The sequence below is a fragment of the Scyliorhinus torazame genome, chromosome 2 (assembly GCF_047496885.1).
Source record: "Scyliorhinus torazame isolate Kashiwa2021f chromosome 2, sScyTor2.1, whole genome shotgun sequence".
Classification (NCBI taxonomy): Eukaryota; Metazoa; Chordata; class Chondrichthyes; order Carcharhiniformes; family Scyliorhinidae; genus Scyliorhinus; species Scyliorhinus torazame.
In genome coordinates, this window is record NC_092708.1 from 69,944,316 (window position 1) to 69,956,723 (window position 12,408).

The 12,408-nt window shown below is 41.7% G+C and overlaps 1 protein-coding gene across 1 annotated transcript in view; it reads left to right on the forward strand.

Moving 5' to 3' along the window:
* Positions 1-12,408, forward strand: part of mcm6 (minichromosome maintenance complex component 6) — a 71,134-nt gene that overhangs the window by 18,006 nt on the left and 40,720 nt on the right. The window contains exons 6-10 of the mRNA XM_072472252.1: positions 3,614-3,759; positions 6,366-6,516; positions 6,847-6,988; positions 8,303-8,444; positions 9,150-9,257. Coding sequence (XP_072328353.1) covers positions 3,614-3,759; positions 6,366-6,516; positions 6,847-6,988; positions 8,303-8,444; positions 9,150-9,257 — 689 coding nt within the window. The remainder of the gene's footprint in view (positions 1-3,613; positions 3,760-6,365; positions 6,517-6,846; positions 6,989-8,302; positions 8,445-9,149; positions 9,258-12,408) is intronic.

Here is a 12,408-nt window from a genome sequence, read left to right on the forward strand (position 1 = left end):
GATTTTTCAGGGTATAAATTGAACATGGGGAAAAGTGAGTTGTTTGTGGTGCATCCAGGGGAGCAGAGTAGAGAAATAGAAGACCTACCGTTGAGGAAGGTAACAAGGGACTTTCGTTACCTGGGGATCCAGATAGCTAAGAATTGGGGCACATTGCATAGGTTAAATTTAACGCGGTTGGTGGAACAGATGGAGGAGGATTTCAAGAGATGGGATATGGTATCCCTGTCAATGGCAGGGAGGGTGCAGGCGGTTAAGATGGTCGTCCTCCCGAGATTCCTCTTTGTGTTTCAGTGCCTCCCGGTGGTGATCACGAAGGCTTTTTTTAAAAGGATTGAAAAGAGCATCATGGGTTTTGTGTGGGCCGGGAAGACCCCGAGAGTGAGGAAGGGATTCTTACAGCGTAGCAGGGATAGGGGAGGGCTGGCACTACCGAGCCTAAGTGAGTATTATTGGGCCGCTAATATTTCAATGGTGAGTAAGTGAGGTGGGAGAGGAGGAGGGAGCGGCGTGGAAGAGATTAGAGAGGGCGTCCTGTAGGGGGACTAGCCTACAGGCTATGGTGACAGCCCCATTGCCGTTCTCACCGAGGAACTACACCACAAGCCCGGTGGTGGTGGCTACACTGAAGATTTGGGGACAGTGGAGACGGCATAGGGGAAAGACTGGAGCCTTGGGGGGGTCCCCGATAAGAAACAACCATAGGTTTGCCCCGGGGGGAATGGATGTGGGATATGGAATGTGGCAAAGAGCAGGAATAACGCAACTGAAAGATCTGTTTGTGGATGGGAAGTTCGCGAGTCTGGGAGCGCTGACCGAGAAATATGGGTTGCTCCAAGGGAATGCATTCAGGTATATGCAACTGAGGGCTTTTGCGAGGCAACAGGTGAGGGAATTCCCGCAGCTCCCGACACAAGAGGTGCAGGACAGAGTGATCTCAAAGACATGGGTGGGGGATGGTAAGGTGTCAGATATATATAGGGAAATGAGGGACGAAGGGGAGACTATGGTAGATGAACTAAAAGGGAAATGGGAAGAAGAGCTGGGGGAGGAGATCGAGGAGGGGCTGTGGGCAGATGCCCTAAGCAGGGTAAACTCGTCGTCCTCGTGTGCCAGGCTAAGCCTGATTCAGTTTAAGGTATTACACAGGGCACATATGACTGGAGCACGGCTCAGTAAATTTTTTGGGGTGGAGGATAGGTGTGCGAGGTGCTCGAGAAGCCCAGAGAATCATACCCATATGTTTTGGTCATGCCCGGCACTACAGAGGTTTTGGATGGGGGTGACAAAGGTGCTTTCAAAAGTAGTAGGAGTCCGGGTCGAACCAAGCTGGGGGTTGGCTATATTTGGGGTTGCACAAGAGCCGGGAGTGCAGGAGGCGAGAGAGGCCGATGTTTTGGCCTTTGCGTCCCTAGTAGCCCGGCGCAGGATATTGCTAATGTGGAAAGAAGCCAAGCCCCCGGGGGTGGAGACCTGGATAAATGACATGGCGGGGTTTATAAAGCTAGAGCGGATTAAGTTCGTCCTAAGGGGGTCGGCTCAAGGGTTCACCAGGCGGTGGCAACCGTTCGTCGACTACCTCGCAGAAAGATAGACGGAATGGGAAAAAGAAGGCAGCAGCAGCAGCCCAGGATCGGGGGGGGGAGGAACCAGAAGGACTCTCAGGGTTGTTAATATATACTGTATCGTATGTATAGGTCGTTGCTACAGATAATTATATATTGGACTGTTAAATTATATTTTTGGAGAGTGTTACTTGTGACAAGGCAGTTGCCAATTAGGGCTAGTTTTCATTTTTGTTATTTATTCATTTTTTTGTTTATTTTTTTTTTGTTTATAAAATAGGTCATTGTTATTTGTGTTGTTATAATATTGTGTAAAGGATGCACAATGTACTGTGTTGGTTGACCAAAAATTTTCAATAAAATATTTAATTAAAAAAAAGGATAAACTCAACAACAGGCCAGTTAGTTTAACCTCCGTTCTGGGAAAGCTTTTAGAATCAATAATCAGTGACAAAATTACCAGTCACTTGGACAAACCTAGACTAATTTAGGAAAGCAAGCACATATGTCTTTATGGCAAATTCTGTTTAACTTGGTTGCGTTTTAGAGGTACGAGGGTGAGTAATGAGGATGATAATGCAGTTTGAGCTTCAAAAATGTTTTTGATTATGTGGCAGCCGATGGGCATGTCCGCAAAGTTGAAGCCAGTGTAATAAGTGTCAGTGATGGCAAAGATACAAAGTTGGAGAGCAGAGATCTTCGGATTGGAGGATATTGAACAGGGAGGCAATTGCTAGGACCACTGTTTTTGTGATCTGCTTTGATGTACACACAGCAATTTTGAAATTTGCAGAAGATAGGAGTAGTGTGAACTGGGATGAGGGTAATGATAGAGTTCAAAGGGACATGTGCTTGTGGCATGGCAGACATATGGCAAATGAAATTTTGGAAAGAAAAGGAGAGGCAATATAGATAAAGAGGCACAGAATACCAAAACAAAGATGTTATGGTGACCCTTTCTAAAATACTGGTTCAGCCTGAACTGTCAAATGCTGGGCTCTGCGTTTCAGGAAGAATGTGAAGGCATTTGAGATGGTACAGAAAAGATTAATGAAAACGATTCCAGGGATGAGGTACTTTAGCTACAAAGATAGATTGGAGAAGCTTTGGCTGTTCTCCTTCGAGAAGGTAGAGAGATTTGATATAGAGGCATTCAAAATACCTCGCATGGTGACACTGCTGCCTCACAGCTCCAGGGACCTGGATTCAATTCCAGCCTTGGGTGACTGAGTTTGCACTTTCTCCCTTTATCTGCATGGGTTTCCTGCCACAGTCCAAAGAAGTACAGGTTAGGTGTATTGGCCATGCTAAATTGCCCTTTAGTGTGCAAGTTAGATGGGGTTACGGGGATAGGGCGGGGAAGTGGGCCTAGGTAGGGTGCTCTTTCAGAGGGTCGGTGCAGATCCAGTGGGCTGACTGGCTTCTCCTGCACTGTAGGGATTCTAAAATCCTGAGTTTACACAGGAAAGATAGTGAAACTGTTATCATTGACATGAGGGGTGGAGAGCCAGAGTACACATTTACAGCAATTGGGAAGAGAACCAACAGCAAAGTGAAAACTTCTTTTATGAAATGAATGGTTAGTATCTGAAATACATTGTCTGAGAAAGTGGTGGAAGCAGATTTGATTGTGACTCAAAACGGGAGTGGGAAAAGAACCTGAAGAAAAATCTGCAGGGCAACTGGGAAAGGATCGAGGAATATTTGCTCTTTGAGTCAGCAGGACTTAATGGGCCAAATAGCTTTCTTCCATGCAGTAATGGTCTCCTGTGCTAGAAACGTAGAATCATTCCTTGATGCACTATATTCATCCCAGGATAACATTAATTTGTACTTTTCTATATTGATCAATCTATCTATCTCTCCCCGTGTTCTGGATAGCTGTGCAGTTATCAGTCTTTAACATCGGGTTACATTGTTGCCTACAGTCCTGGCCACTTAGCAAAAAATTATTTATTGCCACAGGGCTCTGAAAGAAAGGAGGATCAATTTTAAAGAACAATGCATTTTTTTCCTCATGATTAATTAGCAGTTTTATGTTTCGTCAGGTATCCGTGCTGAAACTGGGTCTCGTGTAAGTGGTGCTGAGGGATATGAAACTGAAGGAGTCAGAGGGCTTCGTGCGTTAGGTGTACGCGATCTGTCCTACAAACTGGCCTTCCTGGCATGTTATGTGGCACAGACAAACCCACGGGTGGGTATATTGGTTTATTCTAAATATTGCATTGTAAATGATGAGAATTTGATGGTCTGCAGACACTTTTCCTTCATGTATCTATGGTATTGTTTTGGTTTCAATAACACCCAACCACGTCAAATCGCAGTTTCTCTATATTTTACATGTTGACATAGCTTGAATCTCTGGTGTGTCTGTTTTGTTAACATTTCAGGCATTTCAGGATTGCAACATTCTAGTGTATGATAAATGTTCACCTTTTCAGATAGCAATTTATGGTAATAGACAAAACTATTTAATTAATTTGAATGTTGCCTCCGTCCTCTGGTCGATTGCTCTTCCTCTTCTGTGACATTCAACTTTTGCCTCCACCTGTCTGAATCAAGGTTGTGATGAGGTTTGTTTTAGCACAGGGCTAGCTGGCTTTTAAAGCAGACCAGGGTGGGCCAGCAGCGCGGGTTCATTTCCTTTACCAGCCTCCCCGAACAGTAACTTCATTTGAAGCCTACTTGTGACAAGCAATTTTCATTTCATTTTCATTTGGAGTGTATGATATTGCCCAGGCCACTGGGCACCCGGCTCTTTGAAATAGCCCCATGGAATATTTTACATCCACCTGAGATGGCAGTTTAATGTCTCATCTGAAACACATGCACCATTGACCATCCAACACTTCCTCAGTACTACAATAGAGTGTCAGTTCTGATTGTGTTTGTGCTCAAGTTCTGCAGGAGAACTTTAACCCACGACCTATCAACAAAAAAGCAAGAATGCTGGCAACTGAGCCACTAATTGACACTAAATGCTTCAAACATAAGTTACTTGTTTGTGAATAAAAACTTACAAATCTTGATTTTATGAGTGGGGAAACAATAAATCTTGAAGAGTTAATTTACCAGTGATGTCTCATACTCCATTACAAATTCTGGCCTTAAAAGTAGGCGCGATGTGGAGATGCCGGCGTTGAACTGGGGTGGGCACAGTAAGAAGTCTTACAAACCAGGTTGAAGTCCAACGGGTTTATTTGGAATCACGAGCTTTCGGAGCACAGCTCCTTCATCAGGTGAGTCAACCTGATGAAGGAGTTACGCACCAAAAGCTCGTGATTTTAAATAAACTTTTTGACTAATTTGGTGTTGTAAGACTTCTTACTGAAAAATAGGCTCACTGAATATTGTTACACAATCTATACTTCGTCGTTGGGAACTTCAACTCATAACAAACTTTGAACTTTCCGCGCATGGGCAGATTGGAAACGGGCTGCATGTGCATAGTTTGGCAGTGTAAACTCTTCGGGCACCAATGCGCTGGTGCACAGAAGAAAAATGGCATGAAAAGTAAAGTCAGGTGACCAGGAGCAGAGCTCCATAGCCAGCAGGTCTCCCAGGGAGAGGCCCCAGATATCTCCCAGGTATATGACCAACAGATCCCAGTTGAGGATAAAAAGAGGAACAGAAAAAGGTTGTGGGTAGCAGTCTCTTAAGTGAAGAGGGCTCAGGATACAAAATGATCAGGGGGTTGGATAGGGTGGACAGTGAGAGCCTTCTCCCGCGGATGGATATGGCTGGCACGAGGGGACATAACTTTAAACTGAGGGGTAATAGATATAGGTCAGAGGTAGGTTCTTTACGCAAAGAGTAGTGAGGCCGTGGAATGCCCTACCTGCTACAGTAGTGAACTCGCCAACATTGAGGGCATTTAAAAGTTTATTGGATAAACATATGGATGATAATGGCATAGTGTAGGTTAGATGGCTTTTGTTTCGGTGCAACATCGTGGGCCGAAGGGCCTGTACTGCGCTGTATTGTTCTATGTTCTATGTTCTAAGAGTCCTGGTAATCATAAGAGGACTCCAAAGAACCCCTGAAGATTGAAGAAGGCAGCTGAAGGCTAGTGACTCTGCTGCAGGCTATGGGGCAAAGATATCCTTTGGACCAGTGGTGTTCAGGTGGGTGGGGAAGATCCAGAAGGACAGAATCTTGGGGGATGAGGTTGAAACCCAAAGAGTTAAGCCATAATTGAAGTTGGAGCGACTTTTGTAGAGAATTCTAAGATATTTTCAACGGTGAAGATTGGAATGCCCCATGAGAGAGACAAAGGTACCTTGAAATTGGTTCACTCAAGTGTCGTTAATGTCTATCGAGAAATCTGCAGACTCTGTCTTGGTCATATCTGCCATTTATTTAGTGTGTATTCAACCTGAATTTGGCTTGCTAATTTGCATGAAAATGAGATACACATACAATTTAAGATAAGAGAAGTGACTTTCCCTGAATGTCAGAGTATGAGATGGATGTTGTAAATTTTTATCTTTCTGACCTTGTCTAGGAACATTTTGGTTTGTTCAAAATCCATGGAACCTTGTAGTTTTATTCACTTGTGTCTTTAATCGCAAACACCTATCTACTTTGAACAAACCATTATTGGTCCCAAACACCAAAAATTTGGGGGTCTGCCCGAGGATCATAAGATTCTTTTTTTTTGTGCATCACTTCTCTTATCTTAAATTGTATGTGTATCTCATTTTCATATAGCGCTGTCTGTTTATCTGTCTAAATCTCTAGAGTTGTAGACTGCCTTGTTCTGGCATTAAAACTATTTGTTTTATTTTTTAAATGAAACAGTTTGGTGGCAAAGAAATAAGAGAAGAAGAACAGACAGCAGAAAGTATTAAAAATCAGATGACCGTTCAGGAGTGGGAGAAGGTGTTTGAAATGAGTCAGGATAAGAACCTGTATCATAATCTCTGTACCAGTCTTTTTCCTACCATTCATGGTAAGAAGTAACATTTTGAAAATGTATTTGTTTTCATTTAAATGTTTTCTTTTTGCAGGAGCATGATACAGGTCAGCTGGCATCGACATCTCTTTGGTCCTGAGGTTTTGCTGATCTGAAGTTCATGATCTCAAAAATGGCTGAAGTCAGTTGTTGTCATAGCTCAATGATAATTGGCAGCTAATCAGCATTCTAGGGCTAAATTTAAATATTGTCACTGATGTATTTTTAAGATGTTTCATGAAGGTACACCTTTTTAAAAAAAAAAACTATTACCAGTTATATTTGTGATACAGTTATTAGAAACCACCAATACCTTTTTTTTTCTAGGTAATGATGAAGTTAAGCGTGGAGTTTTATTGATGCTTTTTGGAGGAGTTCCTAAAACTACCATGGAGGGTACTTCTCTACGTGGTGATATTAATGTTTGTATTGTTGGAGATCCGAGCACAGCTAAAAGCCAGTTCCTTAAGTAAGTCATATCATGCCTTTGGCAGCACAAGTACTCTATAAAAAAAAACAGTATCATCTTTTTACCACCTGGGAACCAACTATTATTTTAGTACTGTTAATTTATGAAATATAATTAAATGCTCTTACACTCATCCCAAAATGTGCTTGCAATAAATAAGAATTCTTGCTTTCCACCTCCCCTGTTATTAAATAATTGTTTTCATAATTTGATTAAATAAGGGAGGTGAAAGCAATAATGTAGTGAGTTTTTAAGAAAATGTAATGAAAAAAATGCTCGGGGTCTGAAGGTTCAGTGCTGCACAGTAGGATAGTGTGGTATAGCCTTGTGGCTTTGATTCTTTATCCAATATTATTCATTTTACCCACATCTTGTACAGAGTGGAACTGAAAGTTATTTTTTGTTTTATTCATTTACGAGATGTGGCGTCGCTGGTTAGGCCAGCATTTATTGCCCATCCTGAGTTGCCCTTCAGAAGGTGGTAGTGGTTGACTTCTTGAACCGCTGCAGCCCATGAGGTGTAGATACACCCACTGTGCTGCTAGGGAGGGAGTTCCAGGAAGTTTCCCGAGCGACAGTGAAGGAATGGCGATATGTTTCCAAGTCAGAGTGGTGAGTGACCTGGAGGGGAACATCCAGGTGGTGAGGTTTCCAGGTATCTGCTGCTCTTGTCCTTCTGGATAGTAGTGGTCATGGATTTGGAAGATCCTGTCTAAGGAACCTTGGTGAGTTACTTCAGTGCATTTTGTGCTGCCACTGTTCGTCGGTAGTGGAAGGTTTGAATGTTTGTGGAACGGGGAGCAATCAAGCGGGCTGCTTTGTCCTGGATGGTGTCGAACTTCTTGAGTGTCGTTGGAGCTGCACTCATCCAGGCAAGTGGAGACTATTCCATTACTGTCCTGACTTGTGCCTTGTTGATGGTGGGCAGGCTTTGGGGGGTCGGGGTGAGTTACTCATCGTAGGATTCCTAGCCTTTGACCTGCCCCGGTAGCCACAGTATTAATTTGGATGGGCAATAAATGCTGGCCTAACCAGTGGCACCCACATCCCGTAATTGAATTTTTAAAAAAAAAGATAGGTGTAGACAAAAGCGGATTCACCCTGAGCTACCTTTGCATATTATTCTGATAGCATAAACCTAGCTCTGGAAGCTGATTATCTGCTAAACCTCTCAGCCAACATAGAAAAAACATATAGGTAGGAGGAGACATATAAATAGGAAGAGTATGAGTGTTAAATATTTGGCATGCAAAGATCACAACAATTCATTTTGGTTAATACTAATTAAAAATTCTCGTTTTCTATATCAAACAGGCATGTGGAAGAATTCAGTCCTCGGGCTGTGTACACGAGTGGCAAAGCTAGCACTGCTGCAGGTCTGACGGCTGCAGTTGTGAGAGATGAAGAGTCGCATGAATTTGTCATTGAAGCTGGAGCATTGATGCTTGCTGATAATGTAAGGGGATTCTACATGACTTATTCTTTGTTCTGGAGTTGCATTCAGAGAGAAAATATTTCACTGGGTGGGGAGTCCATGATTGGGCATGGTCTAAAAATCAGAGGTAGACTTTTCAGGAGTGAAATTAGGAAACACTTCTGCACATAAAGGGTGGTGGAGGTTTAGAAGTCATGCAAATGGTAATCGATACTACATCAGTTCCTTTTGAGGATAATAGATTTTTGTAAAGGGGTATGGGGCAATGGTGTGTATTATATGGCTTTGGCTGCACACATGCCATGATTTCATTGAATGGTAGGACAGTTTCAAGTATTTAATGGTGTACTCCTGTTCCTATTACTATTCATTTGAAAATTTGTATTGAATTTTCTGTGCAAATGTAGAAGTGTATTGCTGTTTGGATTTTGAAAATTAAGAGTGAAACACTTATATTCTAGCCTCTGGTTGTGTACGGCTGTAGTACTGGTCAAAAGTCACTAGAGACCATCACAGAGTTGTTTAATCGGTATATCTGGCATACAGTGATTAACAGCATAGCTCACTGCATTCAACAGATCCGGATACTTCGTTGCATGTCCTGAGCTTTTTGTATCTATGTTCACAGTTGTCAGAAATAACTTGCTGATCATAATTTCCTCTAATTATTGTATTCTATACTGAGAGGAAAAGCTCTTAATCTTAAATATGTATTCCTTTTTATAGGGTGTTTGCTGTATTGATGAATTTGATAAAATGGAGACAAGAGATCAAGTAGCTATACATGAAGCCATGGAACAGCAAACCATTTCCATCACTAAAGCTGGAGTCAAAGTAACTTGTTTAAATTATTCTGAACTTTTGGGTGTTTGCTGTGAACGGAATTTTAAAATAATTATCGTTGATGCCTTCTGTAGGCAGTAGTAATGAGTAAACTTAACCATGTGGAAAGATTTTTAAGTATTCTCTTAACATACTTTTCCTTGTGTTCGTATTGATTATATGTGTTTTAATTGATTAGATATGATCTTCCTTTCAAGCCTTGTCTTTTCCTTATGTCTATTTTATATTTCATTTTTCATCTTTAATGCTCAGTTTTAACTTTTATGATGTGGTTAGAAAAACGTATTCTTGGTTTTTTAACTTATTTTCACGTTGGGATTTTTCGGTGGCTTCATTGCAGTGTTAATGTAAGCCTACTTGTGACAATAAAGATTATATTTGTGAGATGTGGTTGGCAAAGCTATATCAATAATATTTGTAAGAGCATAAGATAGGCCCCTCCAGTCTGCACCACCATTCAGTACAGTCGTGGCTGACCTTCTGCCTCAACCCGACTTCCCTACCCTCTCCCCATATATCCCTTAATTCCCTGAGAAACTAAAAATCTGTGTCTCAGCCTTAACTATACTAAACAATGGACAATCCGCAACCATCTGGGGAAAGACATTTCTCAACTCCGTCCTAAATGATCAACCTCATCTCCTGAGATCTTTGCTTGTTCTAAATTCTGCAACAAGGGGAACAGACTGCGTCTGCCCCTCAAGCCCTTCAGATCTTGTATGTTTCAATGAGATAAGCCCTCGGATGTTCCCTCTAATCTTTTCCAGCCACGTGCTGAATGAATTTTACATGCACCAATATCAAGATAATGTGTGGATGTGCTCCGCCAGTGGAAACAAACAAAAACAGCATGTTTTAAACATCATGGATATCGAAAACGAAGAAAGCATACCAACCCCAGCCATTAACCTGGTAACCTACCAGTCACAAATTACCAAATTTACTGAAGTCATGTTAACTTTACATGGTACTAGTATTTGAATTCACAGCCTCTAGATTTTAGGTTCAGTATTGTATCCATTACATCACCATAACGCGGGAGAGGCATTTAAGAACATACACAGTCCATCAAGCCTGCTGCTCCACTGTTCAACATGATCTTGGCTTCAACTTCATTCCTGTCCGCTCCCCATACCCCAATGTTCCCTGAGAGACAAAAGTATCCAGCCTTAAATATATTCAATGATGGAGCATCCACAGCTCTCTGAAGTGGAGAATTACAAAGATTCACAACCCTTTGAGTGAAGTAATTTCTCATCTCAGTCCGAAATGATCAGGCCCATATCCAATGCAAGTATATCTATTTTTCCATGCAGAGACCAAAACTATGTGAGAGTACCTTTAAGAACTGGGTGTTTATCAAATAGATGTAGTGGATGTACCTTTTAAGAAATGGGTGTTTATCAAATAGCTGCAATTATGTCAGAGTGTGGGTGGAGCTGGGCTGGCTGCCTTTCACTTTCATTTTTGAGCAGGCAGCTACAGTGTTAGTTTCGTTTTCAGTGCTGGATAGCTACAGGCAAAGCAAGCAGTTTTATATTGATCTCTCTCTGCAATCTAAAGACTGTCTCCAGATCATTTGAGGATTTCAAAGTAATACCTGTTTCTAAAGAGAATTTAAACCTTTCTTTTTGTAAAAAGGGTTTTATGGTCTTATGGATGTTGTTAGGAAAGTTATGAAGGGTTACTTATGGGGCAGTACGGTGGCACAGTGGTTAGCATTGCTGCCGACGGCACTGAGGACCCGGGTTCGAATAGTTTGCATATTCTCCCCATATCTGCGTGGGTTTCGCCCCCACAAGCCAAAGATGTGCAAGTTAGGTGGATTGGCCATGCTAAATTGCCCTTAATTGGGAAAAATAATTGGGTACTCTAAATTTATTTATTTTTAAATGAAGGGTTACTTATAAAATATTGTATCTGTTGGGATTATTGGTGTTGATAGTTGTTAAGATGTTGACTGGGTTTATAAAGTGTTAACTGGATTCATAAATTTACGTGGTTTTGTTTTAAAAATACTTTAGATCTCTGTTGCATCACACCTGTAAAGTAGGCTCTTGGGCTCCCCATAACCAAAATCTACTGAAAGTCGTGAGTCAGGTGAACTCCATGATACACTTTGGTGTTCTCTAAACCCTGGCCCATAACACTATACAGTATTCCAGATGTGGTCTCACTAAAGCCCTGTACAATTGTAGAAACGCTTATTGTACTCCAATTCCCTTGCATTAAATGCTCACATGCCATTTGGCTTCCTAATTGCTTGCTGCTCCTGCATACTAATTTTCTGCGGATGTTAAGAGCTGAGTGAGTAGTCGAATACATGCCAGTTGCAGTATAGCATTGATAAATGTGACGTTATCCACTTTTGATGGAGAAACAGAATGGTAGAGTATTGTTTAAATGGTGGTAGATCGGGAAAGTTGACCTACATAGGAAAAATGAGGGGATCTCATTGAAATGTGTGAAATTCTGACTGGTTTGGAAAGACTGGATGCAGGGATGTTGTTTCCTCTGGCTGGGGTGGGGGAAGGGAGGGGGGGATAGAACTGGGAGTCCCAGTCTCCGGATCAGGGGTTGACCATTTAAGACTGAAATGAAAATAAATTTCTGCACTTTGAAATGGTGAATTTGTGAAATTCTCCATCACAGAATGGAGGCTAAATCAATGAATATATTTAAGGAAATAGATTTGTAGACTCTATAAAATGTGTCCAGGGTTATGGGGAGAGTGCTGGAGTATGGTGTTGCGATAGAGGATCAGTTCATGTTGATCAACATGGCACATGTTGAATGCTGGAGCAGGCTTGAAGGGCCCTGGTAGTGAAGGCTCAAGACTAGATGAAGATTTTTATGTTTCAATTTGATATGCCCAAAATAGAAAGAGCTTAGGAGACTTGCTTTTTCAATTGATAGAAATATAGAAACGGCAACTTTATTTTTTTCAACTTATTGTATATACTTATAACTGCTATGAACAGTGAGCAGAATAGCTCAGTGATTTCTTTATATCAACAAGCATAATCAGGCAGAGGTAATATGTCTGTGAATTGGGAGAGAGGTTGGCTCTTGAGGATTGGAGGATGAAGGTCAGAGAGGCACTGTTCCAGTAAATTAAATGAACATGAAAGGGGGAAATGGC